At 43.4% G+C, this 25,091-nt stretch overlaps 1 protein-coding gene across 6 annotated transcripts in view; it reads left to right on the top strand.

The window, feature by feature from the left end:
* Positions 1–25,091, top strand: part of LOC127579804 (fas-binding factor 1) — an 83,855-nt gene that overhangs the window by 18,587 nt on the left and 40,177 nt on the right. For 4 of the 6 annotated variants that reach the window (XR_007957728.1, XM_052032748.1, XM_052032753.1 and 1 more), the window contains exons 8-19: positions 2,139–2,283; positions 4,463–4,540; positions 5,514–5,555; positions 6,996–7,121; positions 8,985–9,120; positions 10,829–10,962; positions 13,706–13,802; positions 14,345–14,794; positions 15,539–15,628; positions 15,871–15,968; positions 20,141–20,184; positions 20,934–20,978. Coding sequence is in view for 5 of the 6 variants with exons in the window: in XM_052032748.1 (XP_051888708.1) it covers positions 2,139–2,283; positions 4,463–4,540; positions 5,514–5,555; positions 6,996–7,121; positions 8,985–9,120; positions 10,829–10,962; positions 13,706–13,802; positions 14,345–14,794; positions 15,539–15,628; positions 15,871–15,968; positions 20,141–20,184; positions 20,934–20,978 (1,485 nt within the window). In the remaining variant the exon portion in view is untranslated. The remainder of the gene's footprint in view (positions 1–2,138; positions 2,284–4,462; positions 4,541–5,513; positions 5,556–6,995; positions 7,122–8,984; positions 9,121–10,828; positions 10,963–13,705; positions 13,803–14,344; positions 14,795–15,538; positions 15,629–15,870; positions 15,969–20,140; positions 20,185–20,933; positions 20,979–25,091) is intronic. The other 2 variants (XM_052032751.1, XM_052032752.1) reach the window with 2 other exon arrangements.

Raw genomic sequence — 25,091 nt, 5'->3', positions numbered from 1 at the left:
CACCAATGCTATAGTTCTCATTTCAAACCCGTCTCCCTTGCTGCATCCCTCCTCATCTTCAGGCACCAGTCTTAAACACAGCTTCTTTATAAATGTCTTCAGTCTACTGTCTAACTTCCTTCCCAGCATTTGTGTCCTCGATCCTTTCTGTAAAATGTTTTGCTACTTTGAGGGTTTTGTCAATAGTTGCTAATGTCTCAGATCTGGCCATTTTTATATATGGGTATCGGAGCTTGCAGTTTTTGATTTTATACCTGCTTCTAAATAAGCTCTGGGCATTTCTAGACTATAAGTACGATGCTAATTTTTTTTTAACAGTAATTTATCTGTTTATTTCAGTTTTGTGTCTTTGATTGTGTTAGCTGTTAACCATATTTCCTTATGCAGACTAGGCAATTTTGTCCCATTGAGTCTATGCCAGTTTATAGCATAATCCTGTTCCCTGCTACTTTTTCCCTGTAGTTTATTCTCCCTACGTTCTCATGATCTCCCACCCAGATACTACCACTCACCTACACCTTAGGGATAATTTAGAGTGGCCAATTTATTGACCAAGCTGCATTTCCTTGGGACGTGGGAGGAAACCATAACACCCGGGTGAAACCCACATTGTCACTGGAGAACATGCACATTCCACACAGACAGCACCAGAGATCAAGACTGAAGCTGAGTCGATGGGGCTGTGAAGCTGCGCCACTTGGCCCACCCAAACTTGCAGTGAATTTTCAGTATCAGCTAGGATCTTCCCCTTGCCACATCTCCATGAAGGAAGTTTGCTTTTTCATATATCAGACTTTGGAAACCATTTTGTAAATAAGTGGAGCATCATACAATGAGGGTTGGTAATCAGAGGATACGTGATTGATAGAAGAACTGGGGATTGGGAGGGAGAAGAAATAAGAGTGTGAGTGTTGGGATCTGGAATTTAATATCTGAAAGGATATTGAAGGTAAATTTGAAAAGAAAATTGAAATGTTTGCAGGGCAGTGTGGAAAGACCAGGGAATAGGCCCAATTGCATAGATTGCAGAGGAGATTTATAAGAATGTTGCCGGGTCTTCAGGAGTTGAGTTATAAGGAAAGATTGAGCATGTTAGGACTTTATTCCTTGGAGCAGAGAAGAATGAGGGGAGATATGATGGAGGTTTATAAAATGATGAGGGGCATAGACAGGGTTAACACAAGTAGGCTCTTTCCACCTAGATTAGGAGAGATAAGTACGAGAGGACATGGCTTTAGGGTGAAAGGGGAAAGGTTGAGGGGGAACATTAGAGGGAACTTCTTCACTCAAAGAGTGGTGGGTGTGTGGAATGGGCTGCCATCTGATGTGGTAAATGCGGGCTCGCTCTTAACTTTTAAGAGTAAATTGGATAAGTACATGGACGAGAGAGGTCTGGAGGGGTATGGGCTGGGTGCAGGTAAATGGGACTAGCTGAATAATGTTTCAGCACAGACTAGAAGGGCCGAATGGCCTGTTTTCTGTGCTGTAGTTTTTCTATGGTTTCTATTTTAAAGAATCAGTACAATCATGGTGACCTTTCTCAACTATAATATTCTATGAAATGCCGTGCATAGTTTCTGAAGTCCACTGAGTGGAATCTTGATAAGGTGGAAAAAATAATGTATTTCAAAAAGAATGCTGCATCCTTTTAGAGAAAATGCAATTGACTCTTCCATTGTTTTACAGTGGAGATCTTTCTTCATTTACCTTTGGTATAAGGGCAACGTGGGCAAGAGCCCTTTGTGATGCCATTAAAAATCAACCACAAGGTGTGGGATTGGAGTTTAAGCCAGGCAGGCCAAGTAGGCATCCTTTCCTTCCATTCCCTGGAGGATATTTATTAAATAAGTTGGACTTTGACAATGGGGACACAAGAGACGGCAGATACTGGAATCTGAAGCAAAGAAACCCAAACTGCTGGAGGAAACAGTGGGCCAGGCAGCATCTGTAGAGGGGAATGGACGGTTGATGTTTCAGGTTGAGACTCTTCATCTGGCCAGTCCTCATTACAAGATTTATCAACTTCAGTTTCACATCTTGGCCATGGTCTCTTTTGAACTACTGACCTCTTAAATTGCTAATCCCCTGCCAGAACCACCAGCAGTCTTTATCCTTTATTGTTTTTTTTTAATATGCAGGATATTGATGACATGGATGCTGACCTCTTTGGGAAAAAGAAGAACCTGCCTTCTGTTCCAAATCAACCTGCTGGAAATCATGCTGTGACAGAAGACTCCAAACCAGAATCCTCCAGAACAGCACATAGACCTGCAACAGTGAAAGGTAACTATAACTAATAATGAAAGCTCCACAAATCTGTGAGAAAATTGAAGAAATTTGAGCTGTACTGGGAAAGGAGAGCTCATTTTGTGCTTTTTTTTTACATAAAAGTTGGAAACCCTCCCAGTCTATCTAATTCCTACACAATCTTCTGTTAACCTCAAAATGTCATCTGGTATCAGAATATATTGTTCGGTCATGATAAAGCTTGTTATAAAGCAAAACAATGCCTGATTTGTGCGATGACTGTCAGTGGAGATTTCAAGATATAAAAGAGGAAAATTAAACCCATGGCCTGAATATTAACAGGAGCAATTTATGTGGACGGGGAAGGGAAACCAGAAGTCTTTGTTATCCAACAGAAAGTCCGCTTCATTCAGCGGTTTAACTTTCAAGACTGCAGGTCCTGTTTGGTCTGATCCACTCCTCTGGATGGCTGTTCACAGCTGGGATTTGGAAGGTTTTGCTTTCATCCCTCAGGTGGGAGGGAATATTGGGGCCATTGTTGGTGCCCTGCATCTCCATAATTTCAGTGCCCTGGAACCTTTAGACTCCCACCTGTTGAGTATCGTTCTGGTTGAGGTTCAATTATAAAATGAAGTAAGTCACATGTCAACTTGGGTAGGGTAGGTAATTCAACATTTGTTAGTTTTGTTAGCATGCAAGGTCTGCAGAAGCGTAGGTGACCCTTTTCATCCCTCCCACGACCTATTTGTCCCACTGCCGTCTGGCAAGCAGTACCGGACCATCTGGGTCAGAACTACCAGACTGTACAACAGTTTTCTCCCCCAGGCTGTCAGGCTTCTGAATACCCTGGAGACAGTTTCAGACAAATGCCGCGTCAAAAGCCCTGGTTTGCACAACGGCATATAAGAACTTTGGTTGCTGCTGAACACGTTTATACAATTAGTGCAACACACTGAGTTCTGTATTTTCTTCATCCAACTCAGTTTTGCACTAACTCTGCACTAAATTTGTATTCTGTATGTACCATTTTTTGCACTATTTGTACTTGCACAATTTTTTTTGTCTGCGTTTATTGTGTCTTCTGCATGTGGGTGAATGACAATAAAGTAACTTGAACTTTGAACCCTTTAAGTTATTGACTGTTGGAATAGTTGGGGTGGAAGATGGAGAGGAAAAGATCAACCCGTGAGGCAACAAACTATCTGTTCATATTTTTATTGGTGTAGGAAGGCAGGGTGCCACGAGGAGGTGCCTGCCAGATTCTTGTGCACTGGAATTATGTAGATGCAGGGCACCAACAACTGGTTCACCACATGAAGCATCAGTCGCGTTTGAAATCCAAAGCCTTGGATGGAACAAACTGGATGCTGCGTGGTGTCTGGCTCCTGTAGGCAGAACAACCGAAGGTGACAGGTCCAGTATTGTGTCCACCCTGAACTGGCATGTCTGTACGTCACCAACAGCCTGTCCTGGTCAAATCACGCAGATGCCATGGCGAAGAAAGCTCACCAGCACCTCTACTTCCTCAGGACGCTAAAGAAATTCAGTTTGTCCCCTTTGACTCTCACCAACTTTTATCGATGCGCAATAGAAAGCATCCTATCCTGATGTTTCATGGCTTGGTACAGCAACTGCTCTGCCCAGGACCTCAAGAAACTGCAGAGAGTTGTGGATACAGCCCAGCGCGTCATTGGAAACCAGCCTCCCCTCCTTGGACTCTGTCTTTACCTCTCGCTGTCTTGGTGAAGCAGCCGGCATAATCAAAGACCCCACCCACCCGGGTCATTCTCTCTGCTTTCCTGTTCCATTAGGTAGAAGATACAGGAGCCTGAGGGCATGTACCGCCAGACTTAAGGACAGCTTCTACCCCACTGTGATAAGAATATTGAGCGGTTCCCTTATACGATAAGATGGACTCTGACCTCACGATCTACCTTGTTGTGACCTTGCCCCTTATTGCACTGCACTTTTCTCTGTAGCTGTGACACTTTACTCTGTACTGTTATTGTTTTTACCTGTACTACATCAATGCACTCTGTACTAACTCAATGTAACTGTAATGAATTGATCTGTATGATCGGTATGCAAGATAAGTTTTTTCACTGTACCTCGGTGCAAGTGACAATAATAAATGAATACCAATACCACATTTCTCCTTAAGTGTTATTTATTAAAAATCCAAAAAGCTCGAGTTAACACTTGCCCTTCTCTGCAGATTTATCTGGTCAGGATGAAAGGCATCACCCCACTGCTACCACCTCCAGGCATCATTACAAGAAGTTCACTTTTGATGGTGAGTCATCAAATGCACAGATTGATTATAAAGCTAATATGTTTACACTGAAGCAAAAGCTGGCTTTATGTTTAAAATGCAGTTCTGTTTATGTGACTAATGATGTCGCTTTAAGCTTTTAAGCTGCCATTTTAGATGAACAATTTGCATAGTTAAGAATAATGCCAAAGGTATTGCAGTTTTGCTAATTGCACTCGACATAAAAGTTTCTAGGTAGAAATTGTATCCATTTTTTTGTTGTCATCGTAAATAAATGTTTTCAGGGAAGTCTTTGAGTCAGATTACTTTTAAATTCATTGATACCATTCTTAATGTGAATAATTAGCACTTAGAAATCTGATTGAATATGGTATGGACATAGTTTAAAAAAATGATATTTGGTGTAGCTATTTGTGTTTTGTCTGAACATGAAAGGGGTATTACCAGGGTGTTTCTGCTGAAAGAATAATGAATTATACTGAAAACTAACCTTGTACTAACTGGTCACAGGGCAGAATGGGAGAGGGTTGTTGAAACACCTTAGGTGACCTGGTAGTTATAGTGGCTTCAGGACAGACTCGACTTGATCTATGTTGTGGGTGGCAACTCACGTTGGGGGAGAAGAATCAGAGTCGAAATAGTGGATTAAAAACTAAATGAACTACTTCTAATTTTGTGCTGTAGTACAGTACAGGTGACAGGGAATTGGCAACCTGTGATGCATCTGCTGATTTTTATTTCCATTGACCTGGTGAATATTGCCTATTTGCTATTCATCTTTTTACACTATAGTGCAAAATCAAGTTTATCCTCAAAAGCCTAATCTTTTGGGGCTATTTGCATTATCGGCTGGTAATTATGTTTTGAATGTCAGTATGTAGTAGAACCTCTGTTATCAGAAAATAATGTGTGAGTCGTACAAACCTCAATAGTAATCGATCATGCTTGTCTTACAATAAAAAAATCTTTTCTGCATTTTTGTTTTTATGCTAAGCCTCAGATGAGGAGGATGTTGGTTTAAGGATGACAAAGCAAGGTAATTATGATGTTGAACAGGAGACCTGATCTTCCCTTGTTCTTCTTGTGTCTAGAAGATGCACTCCTCCACAGATTGAAAACTGCATTGTGTTCCTTTATGAATGTCTCTCTGAAATCTTAGCCCTTTCCTCGATGCTTAATCCTCCATGCATTTCTTCTAATACATCTTTATAGTACTAGTTTGTGATAGGTGATTTCTGAAGGTTTACTGTCTGCTTTTACTTCAGTGGTGCCCAGTTCAAATGATACAACTAATAACCAGCAAAATGACCAGAAGCTGCTGCACTTTGATACTATCACTCTTAGATGTTCCTGCTTTCTCTCTGTCTGCATTGTGTCTGTGAACTCCTGCGCTGTGTGATATCACGTGACTTCCAGTACAGAGTTTAGAATGTTTGTGTTATGTTTTAACTTGTTGAGGAATTGAATTTCCCCCATGGTACTAAATAGGCACTACAGGTGGTGCTAATGCCATGTTGCATATCACCCACAAGAATTGAAATTGGGACATCCTTCCTTTAGGAAATAGTTTTGCGGTTTATTCCCTTTAAGGAGGGCTAAAACCCTTGCATTTCACAGACTCTGCCATTTGCTGGCCAGGCAGCAGTCTCACGCTTCCATTGAGATGAGGTCAAATGGGTAGGGATGAAGAAAAACAGGGGGGAACGTTTGATGTTACCACTTTAGATCCCACACACCTCCCCGAGCATGAAGTGGCTTATCACGCCTCTTGGCAGTGGATGGTCCAGAGTCCCTGTGTTCAATGCAACCTTCGGTTCACAGCAGCCTTGACCTGCGGCCTGCCAACAACTAATTTTTATATAAGTCAAAATCATGGGGTGATTTTTAATGTATAACATCCTGGGAGACTCATTAGATCACACACAGTTGATTCCTTTCAGTGGGATGTCCTCCTTGTTAAGCAGCGAGTTCATTACAGGTAGAAGTTACAATCTTTTTCTGAGGTGTAATGAATGTTGATAATGTGATCACATGTTCAAATTACATTGGAGAAAGCACATCATTGCCAGAGTGAACTGTAACAGAAAGTGCTTGTCCATTTTCCCAGTGGCAGGGCTTCAACAGGAAGTGGGCACAGTCTCACACTTCAAAATATGTCCAAAATAATGTCTCACTTGCATTTTTTTCTCCTAATCCAGTTTATAGGCTTCTTCCCTGTTAAAACCAGGACTCACTTGATTATTTAACTGCAGTTATTAACCCAAGTGGAGGAAGGGGAAACAGAATTTGAAGCGAGATCCATATATTATATCAGTGATAAGAACACCAAGATGATAACTACTATTCCTTTACTTCTGTGTTTCTGTCTGCCTGAGTCAACTTGTAAAGGGGTCCACGTTGTAAATGAAAAGACAGCAAAATGACAGAGGCTGTCCCACATAGTTCCACTGATGCCTAATGTTCCTGTCCTTTCTAGATATAGACGATCCGTTGGCAGGAATTCTATCTGATGAAGAAGAGGAACCAAAAAAACCAGCAGTGTCAGGACAGAAACCTAGCCTCTCAAATATAGATCTCCAAGCACACAAGAAAGAGCAGAAAGGTATTGGGAAAATATTTTGGCAGGAAGAAATTATTTGGCACCCTGCTTTTGAAGAATCCCAAGTCATCAGAAAATTATAGACATTTAAGACATTTCTTGATACTACCAGTGCTGTGTGTTTTTTCTGCTGATCATAAACGTACACTGAGGATGGTTATTGTGGCTCATCCTTTCCCTATGAAGAGATGAGCTTGTGCTTCCCTGGGTGGCAACAGATTCTTCTGTCAACTGGTATCTTTAAGTGGTCCTAAGTTGATTAACAGATTACAAATTTAGTTTATTATTTCCCCCCCCAAAAGATGTTTTATGTGTTGAAGAAGTAAATAAGGCTCAATTTGCGTCTCATAGCTGATTCTCCTTTTGGCAAATTTATGTCCAGGTTCTGGCATTGTTCAAAATACCAGTGAGTACTATTGATGGCCATTCATTTCATATACTGTATGTCACATGTTTGTTTGCCTTCAGAAAATGGTCAAACTTTGTTGCTGGGAACTTTTCATTGAAAAGGATTTGAAAAGACTTCATTGCAAAACAGAGAACAACTGTTGAGCCTCCAAACGAATTGCCCCCCATCTTGGCCTTGAACCAGTGGTGACACAGCAACAGTTGAACTCACTTCTTGACATTGCGGGTGGTGGAAATCTGAAATAAAAACAAATGTTGGAAACATTCAGCAGTCAGGCAGCATCTGTGGAGAGAGAAGCAGAGTTAATGATTAAACTTTCACAAGAATTAATGGAAGGTCATCAACAACAACTTAAATTTAGAGTCTTTAGTAATATGTCTCAGGGCTCTTCATAGAGGCAGAATCAGACAAATGTTGGTGATTTCAAGAAAATTGTAAAAGAATGAGGATATTAGGCTTTAAAAAGATATGGCAATCACCCTGATGGTTCTTTAAGCCAATGGAATCGGATATAATCACCACGTTTAAGAGACATTTAGACAGGCACTTGAACAGGCAAGGCACAGAGGGGTATGGACCAAATGCGGGCAAGTGATATTAGTGTAGATGGATGGGAAGGTCAGCACGGTTGTGGTGGGCCAAAGGGCCTGTTTCCGTTCTGTAGGACTCCATGACGATCAGTTTGCTATCCTTAGTTTTGAGACTTCTGCTGATAAAGGGATGTGCTGCATATCAATCAGCTTGGTTGTCATAGACGGGATAAAAGAGTGACTAACAATAACAGTAATTAAATAGTTAACTATTTACAATACTAGCTTATTTTTTATGTATTTCCTATTTTTGTTTGACTGCCTTGACTCCTTAACCAACGTCTTTCACCCGTGTCAAATTTTGTACACATTCTCCTCCAACTTTTTATGAACTTTTATACTGTTGAGGTAATGAATCCTTTTATCTAGATTATCATCTTAAGATGCAAATTTAACTATATGCTTTTCAGGGTATATGTGAAGGATCCCTGAGGCACTAGTTGGAGAAGAGAAGGGACTTGTTCTAGCCAATATTTACCACTCATCTCACACCACCAAAAGCAGATTAACTGGCTGATTGACCGTTCTTATATACAACTTAGCATCTGCAAAATGCTGAATATATTTGCCTAAATTTAAAAAGTCCTTGAGGACATTCTAACATGCTATGTGAATGCATATTGTTTTCAGTTTTAATTTGCTTCATGGCTACAATGACGTGAGTGCTCCGAGTGTTACATTGGAATGCTGTTCTTTCTTGTTCTGTGTTTACTGATTCTTAACTACTGCATTGATGAAGGACTGATTTAAGAGATGCCCAGCACCATTTGCAGCTGGGCTCAATCCATAGGATCAATGAGTTTGGCAGATTCAGTCACAGAACACAAGATTCATCTAATGATGTAACATTGTGAATGTTTCTCACAGTGCCCTCCAGCTCAGCTGTGACCACTTCACAGAGGAAGGATGAATTGTTCTTTGATGATGAAGGAGTTGACCTTATGAATGCCCTTGGATTTGGAGACAGTCCAGAAACATCAAAGCAATTGAAGAGAGTGGAGGAGTAAGTGTGTGTTGACCATTTCAGTGGTGTGTAGTTAGATGCATGCTTAACTACTGAGATCCTTCAAAGTCTGGAAGATCTGAAAGGGAGAAGCAGGGTGGAGCTCAGGAGGACCTGAAAGGACAGTGGCCCAGAGGACCGTGCAGGGTGAACCAGGGCAGCACAGAGCGAAGGGGCAACTAAGCAAGGAATGCACAACAGTAATCAGGCGCAGGGAGAGCAGGGTGATTGGAAGAGGACTGAGCAATGTGCAGAGGGTGTGGACATGGCATGGTGAAGCAGAAACCGATGTGGGTAAATGGGACTTGTTCAGAGGCATGCAAGGGCGGCATGGACATGATGGGCCAAAGGGCCTGTTTCTGTGCTGTATGATGCTATAACTCTAAAGTCTCATGTTGGTCTGTTAGTATGATTGGTACTTCTCACAGTCCACTTTCTTCACACTACCAAAAGCCTAAAGAATGCATTTAAAATATCTGTCAAAGCAAACTCACAATTGATGGATTTACTGTGTTTATAAGGAACATAATTCATGTTACTGTTGGAATTGGACTGTTAAAGACAAGAAAGGGGCTTTCATTTTCTGGCATTTTTATATACTTTTAAGAACATTCTAAAGCACTGTACAACCAACAAAATGTTTTCAAGTGCAGTCACTGTTGGTTTGGAAATATCACTGTTGTAATACAGAGGGAAAATGTAGTTAGCATCCTCCCTGAAGATGATCCTGACAATATTTCTGTTTTAATGATATGATAAATAATTTTTCATTAATGGCTACGAGGCAGCCGATGGGACAGTGTAATTTTTCAGTGGAGGAACAGTGGCTCTTTTATCTGGAACAAGCTGCCAGAGGAGGTGGTAGAGGCAGATAAAACTACAATATTTAAAAGGCATTTGGACAAGTACTTCGATAGGAAAAGAGTAAAGGGATTGCCACATGTACCGAGATACAGTGAAAAACTTTGTTTTGTGTGCCATCCAGACAGATCATTCCAAACATGAGTACATCGAGGTAGTACAACAGGAAAAGTAGTAACAGAATTCAGAATATAGTGTTACCGTTACAGAGAGGGTGCAGTGCAAGTAGAAAAATAAGGTGCAAGGGCCACGATGAGGTAGATTTAGAGATCATCTTTATCGTACAAAAGTGTAGATAGGCATCATAGTCAGTATGGACGAGGTGGGCTGAAAGAGCCCATTTCTGTGCTGTACGCTTCTATGATTCTCTGATATTATGGCGCTCCTTGATTTAAGATAAGATAAGATATCTTTATTAGTCACATGTACATCGAAACACACAGTGAAATGCATCTTTTGCATAGAGTGTTCTGGGGGCAGCCCGCAAGTGTCACCAGGCTTCCGGCACCAACATAGCATGCCCACAATTTCCTAACCTGTACGTCTTCAGAATGTGGGAGGAAACCCACGCAGATACGGGGAGAACGTACAAACTCGTTACAGACAGCAGCCGGAATCGAACCCAGGTTGCTGGCGCTGTAAAGCGTTACGCTAACCGCTACACTTCTTCCAGCCTACGTAATGCACCCAAGTTTAGGAGGGTATGCATGAATCTACATTCTTTTGTCTTGGATATGGCTGTATCTAGTAAGCAGACTTGATGAGTATGTATTTACTAATACTAGCATCTGTTGAATTTCATGTGGCCTGCATTCTTTGACTCCACCTGTTTCCCTTTTTTCATTAGAGAGACACTGCGTCCTGCTCGCTCGAAGCTGGATGAATTGTTAGGGAGAGGTACAGCCAAGAAGTTACTTGAGAGACCTTCAACTGGTGAAAGGAAAGAATTTAAACTCGATCCAAAATACAAAAAAACACAAGGTAATCCAGGACATAAAGTTTCTGTCTGTGCGTTGCATGCCAAATGCCCTATTTTCCTTTTAAATTACTTAACCAAATGGAAGCCTCATTGGTGCACCTTTGTGTGTGTGCTTTAATAAAGGGAGAAAATGCTGGAGACACTCAGCAGGTCGGGCAGCATCTATGGAGAGAGGAACAAGAGTTAATGTCTCTAGTCTTTCCACAGATGCTGGCTGACCTGCTGAGTATTTTCTAGCATTTTCTGTATCTTATTTCAATTTTCTACCGCTTCTACCAATTTTTATTTGTGTTTGCTTTGCCCAGATAGGATAAGCTAGGTTCTTGTGAGTGGAATGAAGGGACAGGATAATGAAGAGATTAGAAGTTCTGAAAATATTTTCAACAAGGATTGCAGTGAAAAAGTTGCCGGTATTGCCCGTCAGGTCCATCAGCAATGAAAGAATCGCTGAATTTATCAGCAAGTCAGGCAGCATCTGTGGAGAGAGAAACAGATATAAGTTTCATGTCAATGGCCCTTCGTCATTAATTATTTTGAATTGAAAAATGTTGAATTCTGATGAAATGTTAATTCACTTCCTCTCTTGACTGATATTGAGTATTTCCAGCACTTTCTGTTTTTATTTCAGTTTACCAGCATCTGCTGTCTTTTTACTTTTCAAAGAGAAAGGTAGATTTACATTTCAGGTACAACTTTGCAGAGAAAAATGTGATTTAATGACATTTACTCAAGATATTAACTACTTTCTTTTGTGTGTTGATGAATCAGTGTGCATGGGAAAAAATGAATTCAAGTTAATTAATGGCGTAACCCAAGAGATCTGAATTGTGTTATGTCAATGAGAATAGATTGATTTACATGATAATTTGCACTGTGCTTGCTTCTCTTTAAATTGTAAATAACGTATTTAAAACACTTCACAAGCTCTAGTCTGCACTTGCTCTTTTGAAGAGTAATCCACAGCCCCATTCCCTCATTCTTGCCCCATATCCCTGCAATTAGTTATCTATTTTTCTTCGGTAAACCACTGTTGAATCTCTATCTGCCATTTTGTCAGGTAGTGCATTCCAAAATTCTTACTACTCTTTAAGGTTAAAGGTTTTTTTGCTTAAATCACTTACGGTAATTGTGCAAACTTCCTTCAACCTGTGCTATATGTGTTAGGCGCTGTGTCTAAACTGCTCAAAATTTTAAACACCTCCACCAGATCTTCTCAGCCTTCTCTGCTCAAAGACACAAGAGAGATGAAGAAGCAGTTTGTCAATCTCCCCAAGACAGACTGAAAAGCTTGGTTTCCTATAGAATTCTTTGGCACTGTGTGATAGAATTTCCAGGCATATGCCTCCATTTGCAAAGCCCAGGATCACATCTGCTTTTGTTGACTGATTTATTAAGCCAATCTTCACCCTCAAAGCTTTGCACAGAGAATTACTGGATCTCTGTGTTCTTGCACTGTCTTACCAAATGGTGCCATTTATTATTGTGCTTTCTCCTGATTCTTCCTGCCAAAATATGTCACACAACAGTTTCCTGCAATGAACTTTGTTTGCCACATTTCCATCCATTCCATCAGCCTGCCTACCTTAGTCTAATTCCTATCTTTCATGTTGCTTGATGCACACAAGTTTTATGTCAACTGCATATTTTTCCAGTCCAACTTATTAACATAGATCAAAAACAGTTCAGTTCTCATACAGACTCTTTGGGATTGCCACTGTTAAACATCCTTCATTCTTAAAAAAAACAGCCATTCAACATATTTGTCCAGGTGGTGTTAATTTTCTCCCAGGTTATTGTTTCTAAAAGGTTTATTATCCAAACTTGGTAGAAAATATCATCAACTTTCCTTCCTCATTTCAGCTCTTCATTTCTTCTTCAGCTTCTATTGATAATGGGGTGAAACGTACTTGCTCTTTGCCGGCAGTTTGGGAGGGAATCACTGATGAAGACTTCACCGGTCAGCACATTCCTGACTTCTGCACCTGTGCATTGAAGTAATTAAGTCAGCACACTTTGGAGGTCGGATCCCGGCTCATCTGACTTCCCTCTCTACCATTGTGTGTAGCACAGATTCCAGGGATGGAGCTCAGTTGTGCCGAATGAAAGAGCCGGATGCACATTGTATCTGGCCCTTTAGCTTTGTACCAGCCATGACTGGCCTATCTAGCATGGACCCAGTCATTTGAATGGAGTCACTGACTTGGGTAGAATATTAATTAATTGCCTTTTCCAAGAAGTATTATATTTAATTTTTTAAATCTTAAAAAAAATTTAAATCTATTTTATCTCTTTTTAAATGGTTCTGATTATCAGAGACATTTAGAAACAGTTCAAAAGGCCTTTGACAGCACAAACTGTCCAAAGTCCAGGTCCTCAGTATTCCGTAATTGAGGCTAGTCACTGCTTACAGACTACTCTGCTTGATGAGCAAACTATAGCAAAGAGGCTGTAAGGATCAAGTCCAGAGGGCTGTAAAATGTATAGCGTAGCTGCAGAGAATACTCATGGGGTGGGTGATGCAAAGTACAGGGTGGGTCTAGCTCTTTGTTTTCAAGATGGTCTCTCTGAGGTTACATATGAAATTAGTGATTTTTTTCCCCTCACATTAAGCTTCTTTTGCAACTGACTAGCTAATTGATAAGAATTTATGTATATATAAAGGAGCAAAAAAAGTCTGAAATTGTATGTGTTGCGGTTTACTGTCTGTTGATTATTTTGAGATTCTTGCCTTTGGTTCCTGATTAGAAAAGGAAGACTTTTTGGATGATTTTGCATTTGGTTCCTACCAGCCGACTGTGGCTACAACCCCAGAGGATCGTCAGTCCAGGCGCCAGTCAGTGAGGTGCGTCATTCACCAGAGAGGAATGCTTTTGTTCCTGTTGAATTATGCAGTGTTAATTGTCATTCTTTTCCTTTGTGCCATTAAATAGAAAGTGAAGCAAGTCCAGGTCAATTATTTCACTGTATTTAAACTTGATTCAGACATTTTAAAAACCATTCATTCAGAAATGAATAGGTTTTTGTCTAGAAGGCTGAAATCACAAGGGCTCTGAATTTTTAAAACCTGACAGTAGTTATTGTAATCATATGATTGCCTCCAAGACATGTCTCATGTTTAACTTGGTTCGTGATCTTTATAACTCACTTGTTTCTTTCCACCTTATAAGGAGAATTCGTTCCGCTACTGCATACCATTAAAGTTTGGTTGGTGGGCAAGGGGCAGGGTGGAGATGGGTGGGGCAGGGTGGAGATGGGTGGGGCAGGGTGGAGTATTGTGTGTAGACTGAAGTTGCATGGTGTTGTGATAATGTTTTTGTTTTGCATTCTCCATGATGGATATGAATCATTTGTGTTTTTTTACCTCTTAACTGTCTTCATTTGCAGATTTAGCCCAGAGGGTGACAGAAAATCCGGTATTGATCAGAAACCCAAAACAGCCACACCGACATCAGTAACCCCAACGCAAGCACAGGGAAATAAGGGGGCTGCTGACTGGTTGGGCCTGAAGGACGATGATGTTCCGGATTTGGATGATCCAACTTCAGCCAAAGAAATGCAGAAAGGGTCAATGTTCTACAAAGCAAAGTCTGATTCAAATCTCCCAGCCAGCCATGACCAAAGCAAGAGGCCACACTCAGCAGGCCGTCCCCCATCTGCACCAAAGCCAAGTGAGAAGAAACTAGTCAGATCTGCACCACCCAGCTCAAAGACAGACGTAGCCGATGTAGTAGAGGGCGATTGGTTGAAGGAGATACTGTCTCAGAAGAAGTCCCAAGCTTCAGAATCTAATTCCTTGACATTGGGCGATGAAGTTGATAGAGTGGCAGACATATGGTAAGGACACGTTTGCATTAGGAAAACAAAGCTGTCCATGTTGTTTAAAATAGCTTGACTAGACCCACTGCTGAAGCAGGTTCACCTGCTACTCAGTAGTTCGGGTGTTCACAGCTGCAACTGTGCTTGTGACGTGGAATTCACATATTGTCAGGTCACTGAGGGTGCAGACAGCACTGGTGAGGGCTGTGTCAGGAGTGATCTACGAAGGCAATCCAGTGGAGTAAGGGATAAACAAAAACAAATTAAAGTGGTTGAAATGTCTAAAGATATTGATGTTATGGAGAATTTTAAGATGATTTAGATAGGCAAGAATTAAATTGTGTTAAAATGGATGAATGCAGAAAATAAACTTGTGATGAAAAGAAGAAACACACTCCACAGGGAGAGCCTGAAATTTGGGAGCAGTTTTGGAGAACAGGCAAAGAGGAACCCAGCAGGGAACTCAGTGAATAATGCTAAACACTGTGAATATTCTGTAGAAAGAGTGTGTAGAATGAATACCACGTAAAAGTCTCAAAGTCTCAAACTTTTTAAGAAATGTTCCTCAGGAAGGAAAATACTGGCTCACTTTAATTTTTATTGTACTAAATATCTCAGGAAAGTTTTGAAGTTGTAGACTTCACAAGGATAGAGACCAGCAGAAGCAGTTAAGCATATCCTTACATTCCAAGAGCATGGTTCTGATATCTTTCTGATCCACGTTTCCTATCCCATTGAGCTGAGGCATTTGTTTTGTTATAGCAAACAGAGTGGATTACCAGGTGCACGTGGGCAGTCATCACTCACTGCAGTAACGGAACCGGCAGCTCAGAGTGATCCCGTGGACTCTGGGTATGTGGAATGTATCTAAAACTGTTTGCCCCTTTTATGATCAGAAACAATATAAGTAATCAAAAGAAAACTTGGAAAATTATTTGTCCCTTTAGCTCTGTATCAAACCATGTACAGTTGTATATGTCCTATTACATAAGTACATGCATTCAGGATATTTATGACAAATCCGGTCTTGTCTGTGCCTGGGTGTGCATATTCTTTATGCAATTTCCAAAGCTTTTTTCTTCCTTCCTTAACAGGTCCTCATTTCCAAGGGAGATTTCACAAAAGCAGGCTATTCCTCTGGTTTTGTCTGATACCTTGAAAGATTCCATCATCAAAAACACGAATGTGGCTGGTAAGTTGAAAAATGAGATCAAGGAGCTGTTGTTAACATTATCATTGTGGCTGAGCTTTGAAGCACTGAAGATCTTGGATACATATACAGATGTTCCTGAATCAGCTGATTACAGCCAGGATAGCAGTTTTACTGCTTCATTTTATCCAGTTGCTCTGAGCTAAGGTGGAAAAAGCTAGTTGGAAAGCAAAAAACTATAGATGCTGGAAATCTGAAATAAAAGCAGAAAATTCTTGATATGCTCAGCAAAGGAGGGAAGGGTTAGATAGATCTTAGAGAAATGTTGGCACAACATCGTGGGCTGAAGGGCCTGAACTGTGCTGTAATGTTCTATGTTCTAAGTCAGGCAGTATCCACGGAAGGAGAAACAGAATTAACATTTTGACTTGCTTGCCTTTTATCAGGACTGGGAAATGTTAGAAAATAGGCATGTTTTGTATGGCAGAGAAGGGGAAGGGTAAAGGGAGCAAAGGGGAATGCCTGTTATGTTGTGGAGACCAAGAGAAGATGGATGACGTAGATCGGTAGTGATGACTCGTTAATAACATATGATCTGTCTGGAGAAAGGGGAACAGGGAGAGGAGAAAAGAAGATAATGATACAGAACACAGCAGTTGCTGGAAATCTAAAATAAAAGAGAATGCTGGAAGTACTCAGGAGGTCGGACCGCATTTGTGGAAAGGGGGAAAAAAAGCTTTTGAATATATTCAAGGACGTGTAAAGTTGACGGGTATGGGGAGAGAGTGGGAAAGTAGGTTTGAGGCCAAGACTGAATCGGCAATGATCTTGTTGGATGACTGAATGGGCTTGTGGAGCCGACTGGCCTGTTTCTGCTCCTGTTCCTTATGGTTGTGGATTGCTTGCCTTACGTCAAAACTGGACCGTTTTGACGCAAAGTCTGGTTATTAGAAATTGTTGAGTTCAATGTTGAGGCTGGAGGGCTCTGCGGTGCCCAGCAGAAGGTGAGATGCTGTTCCTCAATCGAAGCTTGGGCTTCATTGGAAGAGTGCAAGAGGTCAAGGTGACAATGGGATTGAGAATTAAAATACCAAGCAGCTGGAAGCTAGGGATTACCTTTGCAGTTTTACCTTCTCAAATACAGAGAGCACTCCACGAGCACTGAATGCCGCACACTGAATTTGAAGAATTGCAAATGAATCACTGCTTCATATGGAAGGACTCTTTGGCTCCGGAGGTGGAGGGAAGGTAGAGGGGCAAAAGGGCAGGTGTTGTACCTCCTGCAGATGCAATGGGGATGTGTCAAGAGAAGGGGTGTGGATGTTGGAGATGGAAGATTGAACCACGGAGTTTGCAGAATGAACGCTTCCTTCAAAATGTCAACAGATGAGGAGGGCGTGACGTGTGGTGGAAATTACATTGAATGTGGAGATTGGTTGGGCAGAAGCTGAAGACAAAGGGAACCTTATCCTTGCTCTGGGAGGGAGAAGAGGGCTTGGGAACAGAAATACAGAAAATGGGACAGGTGTGGTTAAGAGCCCTGTTAACCATGGTGGGAGAAGACACAATTAGGGAACAGGAAAGATATGTAAGAAACACAGAAATGGAAAGTGTAATTGTCAGAACAGTTGCAATGGAATAGGAGAAAATGGATAATGAAAGGGTGTCCTTAAAGAAAGCAGGATGGCAGGAGGTGTAGGCAAAATAGTTGTGAGCGTGTGTGGACTTGTAATGGATATTGGTTGCTGACTTACTCTCTGAAATGGAGATAGAGAAGTCAAGAAAGAGAATGGAAGAACCCGAGGTGGATCATGTGATAGCAGGGTGCAAACCTGCAAGTTCCATATGAGAGCAAGAAGCAGCACAAGAGTCATCAATGTACTGGGTAAAGAAATGAGGGAGGATAACCAGAGCAGGACTGAAACAAGGACTGTTCCATGTATCTGTTGTGAGAAAAGGTTCTTTGAGGTCTCAGAGGTAGAGGACTCTGGACACAGTCCTTGGAATTTTAAAAATGATTTAATCACAAAGACGAACGCGGGAACAGAATGAACAGGAACGGAGGCACACTCGCACACGCACATGGGTGATCATGAAACGTGGGGGAAATCGCAACGGGGTGATGTGCGCGCGTACACGCACACACACGGTGAACTGGTTACAAATGATCAGGGAAAAAACAATATGATGCCTGAACACCCCGACTCTGTGCAAGCATTGGCTCTACGCTACCGGGAATCTACTCAGGATGCTCCTAAACCCCTGTGGAAGTGCACACTCTTACCAATAGTCCCTTTGGCGTGGTTTCGATTCCTGCAGCAATCAAAAGAGACTGAACCACACACATGTGGCATTCTTTATAATGCTGGAGAGCTGGGTGGAGCCCACCCAAGTAATTCAAAAGGTCCAATAGGTCATGGCCAGGTACAAAAGGTAGGTACAGAAACCAATGGTCAAGAATGGGCACTAATGGGTGGGTGGAGGCAGGCCTTGATTGACAGTGGTGTCACTTTCGACCAGTTCTCACTGGTGTCACATGACAGCCATGACCTTTCACACTACATTCTCACAAAGAAATGGGCATTGCTTGCACCACCCATAGCTAAATCTTTGACCTGGAGAAATTGAATGGATGTTCAAGAGTCGTTGAATGTGGGACCGACTTCAACCAGATGAAGGAGAGTGGTGGTGGATGGGGACAGGTTGGGCATCTGTTCAAGGAAGAAGTGAAGGTTCCTTAGGCCATCCTGGTGTAGGGTGGATTAGACGCCAATAGTGAATTGAACTGTTAGGATCTAGAAAGTGGAAACTGTCAAAGTGGCAGAGTGCATCGTTGGTATAACAGATGTAAGTGAGAAGACATGGAAGAGGGGAGAAGATGCGTTGAGGTAGGAAGAAGTACATTCTATGGGGCAGGAACAGGCTGAAGCAATGGGTGTACCGAATAGTCCTGCTTGTGGATCTTGTTAAAGAGGTAGAAGTGGGCTATGTGTGTTTGGTGGACTTCTAGTTGGAGGCTGTGGAGGGTGGCTCACAGCGACCTTCTGGAAGACACTGGCCTGTTGTTCTGTGGTGGGGTCATGGTCCAAAGGGAGGAATGAGGAGGTGTAACAAAGCTGGTGTTTGCCAAACCATGATGGTATCCCCTTGTCAGCAAGTTTGATTACAGTGTTGGGGTTCATCCATTGTGAGCTCAGAGGGGTGTAGTAAGGGTGGTAGGAAAATTGATATGGTCAGTGTCACATTGGCAGGTAGTTGTAGTCATCAACCCAGTTTTCCTGTCTTTGCAGATGCTGCCTGACATATTGAGCTTTTCCAGCATTTTATTTCAGATTCCCAGGAACTGCTGTGTTCTGTTTCCATTTCCAGCATTGTTTGGTGTCCTTTCTCTCCCTTATTGCTCCTCCTTTTACACCTCCTACAGACAGATGGGCTGCCATTAATAAGCCATCGCCATCGTCTCTCAGTCAACACCAATCTCTGTCATTTGTTCTCCATCCGCTTGTTCTTCCACCCTTCCCTTTCCTGGAATGTGGTGTGCCCGTTTCTAACTTTTACCGGTTTTGATGAAAAGTCAGTGACTTAAAACAGAGTTAATAGTGTTCCTCTATCCACAGATGCTGCCAGAGCAGCGCTTTTTTTTACCTCATTCTTGGTAACGTAGTGATTGTTGATGGGTATGGTAATCTAGTGTTGGCGTTAATGAGGACTGGAAATCCAGAGGTCAAAATGAATCATCCAGGATATGTGATCTCAAATCTCAGTACGGCATTTTGATAATTTGAACTTTGTTTAAAGTATCCGGGAAAAATGGTGTTGAGTAAAAGTTATCATGAAGATATCAGATTGTTTGGAAATGCCAGTCAGTTCACTATTGTTCTTTAGTGACTGCTATCCTCATGGACGTATTTTGCTATTAACTGTCTCCTGAAGAAGGCATCAAACTAGAGACTGGCAGCACATATTGAACCTAGCCAGCATGTGTCGTCAGTCCCTAATGTAATTGAGATATACCGAGGATCTAACAAAATGCTATATGAATGTTAATAATCAAATGTAATAATCCAGTAAGTATAAGGAGCTATGGAATTAATCCCTTTATGTCTTTTGAACTGATGCATTTCTGAGATAAATCCTGTTTTATTTGCTGTTCTGAGTGCACTAGTTTTGTGATGAAATGGGGCTCACATACTTTCATCCTTGTCTGTTTACAGCATCTGCACAAGATCAGAAGGAAGATAAACTATCTGCTTTACAGGTATGAGTTTGTTTTGTCCACATTGCAATCGCTGTCTAGACAACTGCCATATCATTTTGTTTCCTGCGCATTACCGTGTGTAGAAAAGCAAAACTCTGCAGCTGCTCTAAATCTGAAACAAAATAGAGAATTTTGGAAAAACTCAGGACATCAGGCAGCATGTATGGCAAGAGAACATGAGTTAACTTTTGCTGATCAATACTCCGAGTTCCCCTGCCTTACTACTTGGACTCTTTGCATTAAAATAAATACAATTTAGCCTTGCTTTCCTCCTATACCTTATCACGCCCACATTTGCTCTGCCTGTTGGACCGACATAGTTTCCCCTCAATATTCGATTGTGCCATCCGCTCAACTGTACATCTACTTTGGACCCCATTCTCCTCAGTTTGATTATTTCTAGACCACAGCAGCTGGACTTCAATGTGTTAATGAGGTGCCTACAAACTAAATCATTAAACCTTTCTTTTCTCCCCTTTCTCCACCCCCTCCATCTTTCCCTATTCCAAATCCCTCCTCTCCTTCCACACCCCTCATCTTCTCTCCCTCTCGCCCCCTCTCCCTCTCGCCCCCTCTCCCTCTCGCCCCCTCTCCCTCTCGCCCTTTCACCCTCCTTTGCCATTCTCCCTTTCTTCATCTTTTCATCCCTTCTGTCATTTTTACTTCTACCCCGTTCCTCACTCTTCCCCCCTCCCTTTATCTTTCTTGTTCTGCTCTTGCCCCCCCCCCCCCACCCCCTCCCACCCCAGGTATCCCTGTCTACTGATCAACTGCAGCAGTTACTTCAACTCCAGGTGAGGACCAATCAGTTATGGTAATTGCATTCCGGTAAAGAACTGGGCATTTTAATTCCTGGATTTGAGTGAGAATTAACAATGATACCTTGAGGAAAAACTGTTTATTATATAAAAATAGTTTACTCTCTTCAGTTTTATTTTTGGATTTGATGTGCTGCTTAGCAGGGTGGGTGGAGGTGGTTTTAGCTCAACATTATTGGGTGGCGCAGTTAGTAAAGGTTCTGCCTCGGAGCTCCAGTGATCAAGGTTTGCTCCTGACCTCTGCTGCCGTCTGTGTGGAGTTTGCACTTTCTCCCTGTGACCGCGTGGGTTTCCCCCAGGTGCTCCAGTTTCCATCCACATCTCAAAGACGTGCAGATTGGTAGGTTAATTGGCAACTGTAAGTTGCCTTGAAGTGTAGGTGAGTGGTAGACTCTGGAGGGAGTTGATGGGAATGTGTGGGGAATAAAGTAAGATTAGTGTGGGTAAATGTAAATGGGTGCTTGATGTTGAAGGGCCTGTTTCCATGCGGGATGACTCTACAGGCCATCCCATGTTACAAACCTCCGACTTATGGACACCCCCTACATATGAACGAGCTCCCAATATATTATTAAATTCAAAAGCTTGACGTACATACAAATGTTTGTTCCTATGAATGGCAGAACTAGTTCTCCTCTCTCTTCTCTCCTCTCCCCCCTCTCTCTCCCCCCTCTCTCTCTCCCCCCTCTCTCTCTCCCCCCCTCTGTCTCCCCCCCCTCTGTCTCCCCCCTTTCTGTCTCCCCCCCCTCTGTCTCCCCCCTCTCTGTCTCCCCCCTCTCTGTCTCCCCCCTCTCTGTCTCCCCCCTCTCTGTCTCCCCCCTCTCTGTCTCCCCCCCTCTCTCTCCCCCCCTCTCTCTCTCCCCCCCTCTCTCTCCCCCCTCCTCTCTCCCTCTCTCTCCCCCAATATCTCTGCCCCTCTCTCTCTCCCCCTCTCTCTCTGCCCCTCTCTCTCTCCCCCACTCTCTCTGCCCCTTCTCTCTCTCTCCCGCCACTCTCTCTGCCCTCTCTCTCTCCCCCCTCTCTCTCCCCCCTCTCTCTCCCCCCTCTCTCTCCCCCCTCTCTCTCCCCCCTCTCTCTCCCCCCTCTCTCTCCCCCCTCTCTCTCCCCCTCTCTCTCCCCCCTCTCTCTCCCCCCTCTCTCTCCCCCTCTCTCTCTCCCCCTCTCTCTCTCCCCCCTCTCTGTCTCCCCCCCTCTCTCTCCCCCCTCTCTCTCCCCCCCTCTCTCTCTCCCCCCCTCTCTCTCCCCCCTCTCTCTCCCCCCTCTCTCTCCCCCCCTCTCTCTCCCCCCCTCTCTCTCCCCCCTCTCTCTCCCCCCTCTCTCTCCCCCCTCTCTCCCCCTCTCTCTCCCCCCTCTCTCTCTCCCCCCTCTCTCTCTCCCCCCCTCTCTCTCTCCCCTCTCTCTCTCTCCCCCTCTCTCTCTCCCCCCTCTCTGTCTCCCCCCCTCTCTGTCTCCCCCCCTCTGTCTCCCCCCCGTCTCCCCCCCTCTCTCTCCCCCCCTCTCTCTCTCCCCCCCTCTCTCTCCCCCCTCTCTCTCCCCCTCTCTCTCCCCCTCTCTCTCCCCCTCTCTCTCTCCCCCTCTCTCTCTCCCCCTCTCTCTCTCCCCCTCTCTCTCTCCCCCTCTCTCTCTCCCCCTCTCTCTCCCCCCCTCTCTCTCCCCCCTCTCTCTCCCCCTCTCTCTCCCCCCTCTCTCTCCCCCCTCTCTCTCCCCCCTCTCTCTCCCCCCTCTCTCTCTCCCCCTCTCTCTCTCCCCCCTCTCTGTCTCCCCCCCTCTCTGTCTCCCCCCCGTCTCCCCCCCTCTCTGTCTCCCCCCCTCTCTGTCTCCCCCCCTCTCTGTCTCCCCGTCTCCCCCCCTCTCTCTCCCCGTCTCCCCCCCTCTCTCTCTCCCCGTCTCCCCCCCTCTCTCTCTCCCCGTCTCCCCCCCTCTCTGTCTCCCCCTCTCTCTGTCTCCCCCTCTCTGTCTCCCCCCCTCTCTCCCCCCCTCTCTCTCCCCCCCTCTCTCTCTCCCCCCCTCTCTCTCTCCCCCCCCTCTCTCTCTCCCCACCTCTCTCTCTCCCCACCTCTCTCTCCCCCCTCTCTATCTCCCCCCCTCTATCTCCCCCCTCTCTCTCTCCCCCCTCTCTCTCCCCCCCCTCTCTCTCTCCCCCTTCTCTCTCTCCCCCCTCTCTCTCTCTTCTCTCTCTCCTTTTAGTAGTTGTTCGTTCTAATCAGTCTTATGTGCTTCTGATGCCATTCATTACACTACTGTGGAGGTGTGATACCATATAGAGTGAATTTTGGGTACTTTCCGATCTAAAGCCAAAATTGACTTATGGACGTCTGTAAAAACAGAACCTGTTTGTTACCTGGGGACGGCCTGCCTTCTGTAACTGGTTTGAATCGTATGAAAATGTTAATAAACAGTCCTGCTTCTCCTGGCAGTTTACTTGCCAACTTCCCCATTGTTCTCGCACCACACTTTTGCAGTGCTCTGCAATATCCCTCTTGCTGTCATTGTTTAGGTTGTCCCTGTGATGGAGTGTGAGTGATATTGCAGGTTGGATGGCTTCCAGTATTTACACCCTGAGATCCTACCCTCTCTTAAGGCTTGGTAGATGTGAATATTGTGCTCTGGCCATGTGCTTTTGACACTTGCCGACAGTTGAAAGCACACACTGAGCAAAAAGCTAAATACCCCAGGTGCAGCATGTATGAAATAGATGAGAGAGTACTGGATCGAAAAGGCATTGAAAATAAAACAAGGATGAATTAGTGCATTTGATATACCTTTGTCAGAACTTGCTGTTAATTACTGCTAGCAAATATACAGTGGCATGCAAAAGTTTGGGCACTCCTGGTCAAAATTTCTGTTACTGTGAATAGCTAAGCGAGTAAAAGATGACCTGATTTCCAAATGGCATAAAGTTAAAGATAACAGCTTTCTTTAATATTTTAAGCAAGATTACTTTTTTATTTCCATCCTTTACAGTTTCGAAATAACAAAAAAGGAAAAGGGCCCAAAGCAAAAGTTTGGGCACCCTGCATAGTCAGTACTTAGTAACACCCCCTTTGGCAAGTATCACAGCTTGTAAACGCTTTCTGTAGCCAGCTAAGAGTCTTTCAATTCTTGTTTGGGGGATTTTCACCTATTCTTCCTTGCAAAAGGCATCTAGTTCTGTGAGATTCTTGGGCCGTCTTGCATGCACTGCTCTTTTGAGGTCTATCCACAGATTTTCATTGATTTTTAGTTTGGGGGACTGTGAGGGCCATGGCAAAACCTTCAGCTCCTGCACCCTTTTTTCTCCAAACTCTCCTGCATCCTTACCACAAAATTCAGCATCAGAAGTTTGCAAAAGAACATCTAAACAAGCCTGATGCATTTTGGGAACAAGTCCTGTGGACTGATGAAGTTAAAGTAGAACTTTTTAGCCGCAATGAGCAAAGGTATATTTGGAGAAAAAAGGGTGCAGAATTTCATGAAAAGAACACCTCTCCAACTGTTAAGCACGGGGGTGGATCGATCATGCTTTGGGCTTGTGTTGCAGCATGGGGAACATTTCACTGGTAGAGGGAGAGTGAATTCAATTAAATACCAGCAAATTCTGGAAGCAAACATCACACCGTCTGTAAAAAAGCTGAAGATGAAAAGAGGATGGCTTCTACAACAGGATAACGATCCTAAACACACCTCAAAATCCACAATGGACTACATCAAGGGGCACAAGCTGAAGGTTTTGGCATGGCCTTCACAGTCCCCTGACCTAAACATCATCGAAAATCTGTGGATAGACCTCAAAAGAGCAGTGCATGCAAGACGGCCCAAGAATCTCATAGAACTAGAAGCCTTTTGCAAGGAAGAATGGGTGAAAATCCCCCAAACAAGAACTGAAAGACTCTTAGCTGGCTACAGAAAGCGTTTACAAGCTGTGGTACTTGCCAAAGGGGGTGTTACTAAGTACTGACCATGCAGGGTGCCCAAACTTTTACTTCAGGCCCTTTTCCTTCTTCGTTATTTTGAAGCTGTAAAAGATGGAAATAAAAAAGTAATCTTGCTTAAAATATTAAAGAAATGTGTCATCTTTAACATTATGCCCTTTGGAAATCAGGTCATCTT

Source organism: Pristis pectinata, chromosome 18 (genome assembly GCF_009764475.1).
Source record: "Pristis pectinata isolate sPriPec2 chromosome 18, sPriPec2.1.pri, whole genome shotgun sequence".
Taxonomy (NCBI): domain Eukaryota; kingdom Metazoa; phylum Chordata; class Chondrichthyes; order Rhinopristiformes; family Pristidae; genus Pristis; species Pristis pectinata.
Note: the sequence above shows the minus strand (reverse complement) of the source record. Positions and strands in the feature narration are given on the sequence as shown.